The sequence below is a fragment of the Gossypium arboreum genome, chromosome 1 (genome assembly GCF_025698485.1).
Source record: "Gossypium arboreum isolate Shixiya-1 chromosome 1, ASM2569848v2, whole genome shotgun sequence".
NCBI lineage: Eukaryota > Viridiplantae > Streptophyta > Magnoliopsida > Malvales > Malvaceae > Gossypium > Gossypium arboreum.
This window is the reverse complement of record NC_069070.1, coordinates 95,779,432-95,784,799: the sequence shown is the minus strand read 5'-3', so window position 1 is coordinate 95,784,799 and position 5,368 is coordinate 95,779,432. Positions and strand designations below refer to the sequence as shown.

Below are 5,368 nucleotides of genomic sequence, written 5' to 3'. Positions count from 1 at the left end.
ATTTTTTATTATATTGTTAATTTGTGTATTGTTTTAAGAATTGTTTTAGTATTATTTTTATTTGTTTTAATATTTATTTTTATGTTTTAAATATATTTGATTTATTATATTTTTAAATTTTTTATTTAATAAAATAAGAAAAAAATTAATATGGGTCGGGCCGGCCGGGCTCGGGCTTAGTAATTTTATTTCGAGCCGGGCTTGGGTAAAATTTTAGGCCCATATTTCGGGCCGGGCCAGGCCCGGGCCTAGTAGACGGGCCTAAAATTTTACTTGAGCCCGGTCCGAACCCGGCCCGGCCCGGCCCATGATCACCTCTAATCTCAGCCAAGGCTATCACAACCTACATTCAAAAGAAAAGAAATTGTTCCCACAAAACCTCAGTCAAGGCCATCTCAACCTACATTCAAAAGAATCGAAGTGTATAATAAAAGCTAAATGAGGGCTGAAGGAACCTTCATGGACAAAACACATTTGAACATCAGTAAGTACCATCCGTTATATATTTTGATTGATTTAAGGTAAACCATTAATTGCAGGTTATTTCCAGTGATAGATACAAAACAAATAAATAGAACGGATGTCTAATTGGCGTAAATTTGGTTTTGGTATCTTATGTTTACTGGTGTAATCCCGGGGAGCCATACAAATAGCCGTACGAATAATAATGCTAGAAACTCACCCTGGAAACTGCAAAACTACAGAACACATGATAAACACGTTATTGATGCTCCTCCCTAATTCTAAGAAATATACAGACGAGGGCCCATTGGGGAACCTTCATCAGTACTGCTATGCGATTCTAAAGCAAAATTAACAAACCCAATGAATGAATGATCTTGTCGATGACCCTCAACTTAAACCAACAAATAGCTTCTCGCTTCCAAACAGGGGCTAGAAACAGCTATAGCAGGAATATATATTATATGTAGTATATATTATATGAATTAAAAAAGAATTATAAAAAATAATCAGGAGTCTTGCGTGCGGTGTCAGGTTCAACTTGCCGAGGTGCCGGATCAAACTGAAGAAAATTCTGGTCCATATTCTCCCCAATCTCTAAAATTGCAGCCATGTTCCCACATCGGTAACAATAGTTTGGGGCGCTGAAGACAGTCACCACATTCTTCTCCTGAAAGAGATCACATGATATTATAATATTATTTACAATAATAATATGTATAAAAACCAAACATTGTTCTAAAACCAGGCTAAACTGTTTCATTTTGGGTTTCACACCTGACACCAATTGTATCCTTCCATGACGAGTTGATGGGCTCTTGAAATCAGGCTGAGACCATTGGTATGGTTGAACTGAGCTGCAATATCTTGTCCAAACGTATAACCAGCACCACGCGGAGATATACCCCATCCACAGCGGTCATCAGGATCAGACCACAAGAGATCACACATTGGTCCTTCATGAGGAACCTATCCATAAATACATAATTCCACACCAATTAACCAACCAAGTAATCAATAGCTATCATAAAATTTCAAAGTAATGCATCAAATATCTGAGGCAACTTGACTACAAATCAGTTCTATCCTCAACACCAGAGGAGAAAATAATTTTAATACTAAGATCCCAATTCTTGCCCATTTTCTCAACTATCCCATCATTAATAATTTAACAAGTCCTCATTCATGTAACTGGTTGTGCACGATTCAAAGTACATGACAAATTAGCAGTACTCCCCATGGACATGGACCAAAGTGATTAAAAATAGTTGAGAGAATCAGTTATATACCTCCTGTATACGATCTAATGCTCGAACATTGTCTAATGTGTCCAACGATGGTGAAAGTCCTCCATGCAAACAAAATATCTGTGATGTCAAATTCCATGGCTGTAATAAGCTGTAAAGATATTAATCAACTTAAAACAGTCTACTACAGTTTAAAGTCAAACCTGACTCTCAATAAGAGCTGTGAGGGGTAAATAATCAAACAGGTCTGTAAAATGCTTCCATACGTTAGCATTTCCGTATTTTCTCAAGCATTCATCATAAAAACCATACCTGAAAAGGAGGGAAAATAAGACCTTAAAGTTGTGAAACCATAAATATAGAACCCAATATACCACCTCATACAATGTGAGCAAGTTTCCAACCTTAATCGATGAAATCCAACGATTTTTTGCAAGCATTCATGAACCACCATGATGTTTGTAACTATTGGTTCATGTCAAATTTGACATCCTTATTCCTATTATCTATACATTGCTCCAGTCCATGGGATTTCAGCCTCAGGACATTCAAAGACTTTCTTATGATTTTAACATTGAGAAAGTTGACTAATCACAATCCAAATCTGTTTCATATCTCCTTTAACATGTGTAAATTAGTTTTATATAGTAATACGAGACACCCAGCAGGAACATAGAGCCTCATACCCACAGTTCTTGTTTCTTCACACAAGTCCGAGTTCTCAATAAGAGTATAAATATGATTAAACAAAAAAAAAAAAGCAGCTAAACAAACATTTCGCAGCATCTAAATAGTCATACTGCATATTTTCTTCCATTGGAAATAGAGAAAGAAGTTAAAGCATATAGAGAAATGCAAAAAGGACAAAGAGGTCTGGTGGGGAGGGGGTAACTAAGCAGGCATCCAATTAGCAATGCTCTGTAGTTTTCTTCCATTGGAAATAAAGAAATTTAAGAAGTGAAAAGCTATGTAACTCAGGCTCAGATGCAAGTGTTGAACATGGGCATGTGTCCAACATAGGTATGTTCAATTTTCATGTTTTTGAAGGGTCTTTCAGAGGATCAAATCTCCATACTATATGCCAAACACAGGTACTTCAAAAAAGAATGAAGAGTCAAGGTAATATAGGTGAAACGCATACTAAATGGAAAAGGCAGAGAGGGGGTTTTGACATCATAAGTGCAAGGTGGTTGGCCCCAATCTAACAGTTAATAAACATGCTTCTCGTGCAAGACTAAATTGAGAGCATATCATCAGAACATTGTGAATGGCCAATAATTAATAATTAGCTAACAACTGATCATGTGATTTGTTTCAAGACAGATTTTACTAATCAAACCAAAAGCCCATCTCTAACATGCATGTGACATGGACGTGCATGTTAAATCCTCCCAGGGATTTATGAAATTAGCAAAACAACTCAAACAAATATAAGAAGTAATTTTAAGATGATTGATTAACTAAAGCTGCTCAATTGCTGTATGTTAATTGTTAAATCCTCCCACACAAAATATGAAAATAGCAATAAAAACTCCGTCAAATATAAGAAGTAACTCCAAGATGATTGATCAACTAAACTTGCTCAATTACAAATATCCAAATTAGTTAAGCACCCCCCAATTTAAATAAATTCTTTCACAAATCCTGAAGACCTTTTAAGTCAGTCAGCTTAACAAAGACCAAACAGGGTAGAAAGGGGTAAGGAGGGAATAATTGTTAAACCTCATGATTAAATTTTGTAAGCACTTATTGTAACTTAACCATTGGATCAACAATGTTTTATCCTACACCCCTTTCATCCTTCGTACCAAGAAAACCTAAAATGTTAGAAGGAAATGCAGGTGAAAAGATCTTACACTTGTGTAATCTGACGGCTCTCGTGATTTCCTCTAAGAATTGTGATTCTATCTCTATAACGGACTTTTAGTGCCACCAAGAGTGTGACAGTCTCAACCGAGTAGTACCCACGATCTGCACATATGCAATAAGGTTAAAATAAAACCCCTTTCCAATTCATAAATATGGATTTGCATACAGCAGAAATTATATAGGCACTATAAAATCTCCTGACTTCTACCTACATCCCACTCCATTCACCATCTAAAAGCTTTAGACAAGGTAGCTACAACTTCACATTTATAAGGATTGACGCAATAGTGGCTATTATTTCTGGTACATAGAAAAATTCCCTAAAAAGCTGAAAGTCCAAACTTAGACCAAGAACTTAGTCTCACAGTACAACTCCACCTCAGAGGTAAGATACTAATCAAAAAGACTGCCAACAGCTTAGACCAAGCAGGGCAAGCTCAAACACCATTCCTACCCAAAATTCTCAGCAGTTTTAAGCATCTAAGGGGCGATGCTGAAAGGCATTTTTGTTTTCTCAATTTTAGTAACATGATAATATAACACGGAAGCTACCACTGTTATGCTATTCTATGGAGCATTTTTTTTTGTTCATTTTGCTATTATATTATCAGTCTTGTTAATTATCAGGCATATCGATGGTTAGGATAATAAGTTACCCTAGAATTTTAATTTAACACTAGGATTAAAAATTTATTTGCAATCCTACTATAAATAAGGTGTAAAATAGATTTACGGCCAACCTATTATTTTCTAATTAATAGATTTCAAAAACTAGAGGTTTATCGAACCTTACGTTTTTCATGAGTTCCAACTCTTAAAACAAAAAACAAACTCAGCAAATATTATTCAGAAAATTAAAAGAAAAAAGAGGAAGGACGAGGAAAACGGACAGCTCTTAAATCAATACAACAGACTTCAAATAATCCACCAAAAAGTTAAAAGAACAGGGAAAGAACCCTATGAAAAAGTGACAAACATACCTACATAATCTCCCATGAAGAGATAATTTGTATCAGGCGCATTCCCTCCTATCCGAAACAGCTCTATTAGATCGTAAAACTGTCCATGAATATCTCCACATACCGTTACCGGACACTTCACAGGCTGTACGTTCCATTCCTCCACTAGTATTGCTCGTGCCTGCTCGCATAACGCCTTCACCTCCGCCTCAGACAGCGGCTTACACTCCATCAGGTGCTCGATCTGACGATCCAGATCTCCCTGAGACGGCATCCTTGTTCCTCCACTGTCCGATCACCCAATTCCCCCTTTCACCACTGGCCGCAAAATCGTGGAAAAAGATAAACAAACACAAAGAAAAAAAAAGCGGTCGGATCGGTTGATTTTGATCCGCCAAGCGTTGGTGGTTACTTATTTGGATCGCAGCGCTGCTTAGAAATGAAAATGCTAAAAGAGGAGAATAAAAATAAAGGGAAACGAGCAGTCTGAAATGAAACTCAAATGCAAAGGCAAATGAAATGGCAAATTTTAGCCCTTTTTTAATTATTATAATTTTTGTTTGGTTGAAAATTGAAATCTCTCATTTTTGCAATAATTGGAATTAATAATTCCAAGTATTTGTTGTGGTGAGTGATCTTTAGACACCCCCGGTGGCTCAGCCCAGTCAAAAATCTAGAGGAAGCGACACCTGTACCTTGACAACTTTTTCTTTTGAACTCATTTCATTTACTTATTTGGCTTTATAAGTTTTCAACCTTTGCAATTGGCCCCTTCTTTCTACTTTTTTTTTATTTAAATATGCCAGATCTGACAAAGAGTTGGAAAAGATT

General features: G+C 36.3%; 1 protein-coding gene across 1 annotated transcript; it reads right to left on the bottom strand.

Moving 5' to 3' along the window:
* Positions 1-588: 588 nt before the first annotated feature.
* Positions 589-5,145, bottom strand: LOC108460796 (serine/threonine-protein phosphatase PP2A catalytic subunit). Its single transcript, XM_017760451.2, has 6 exons — positions 4,559-5,145; positions 3,566-3,680; positions 1,913-2,021; positions 1,752-1,829; positions 1,240-1,431; positions 589-1,132 (listed from the first exon to the last, which is right to left on the bottom strand). The coding sequence occupies exons 1-6, from the start codon at positions 4,809-4,811 to the stop codon at positions 959-961; spliced, it is 921 nt and encodes a 306-aa protein (XP_017615940.1). The 5' UTR covers positions 4,812-5,145; the 3' UTR covers positions 589-958.
* Positions 5,146-5,368: the final 223 nt, after the last annotated feature.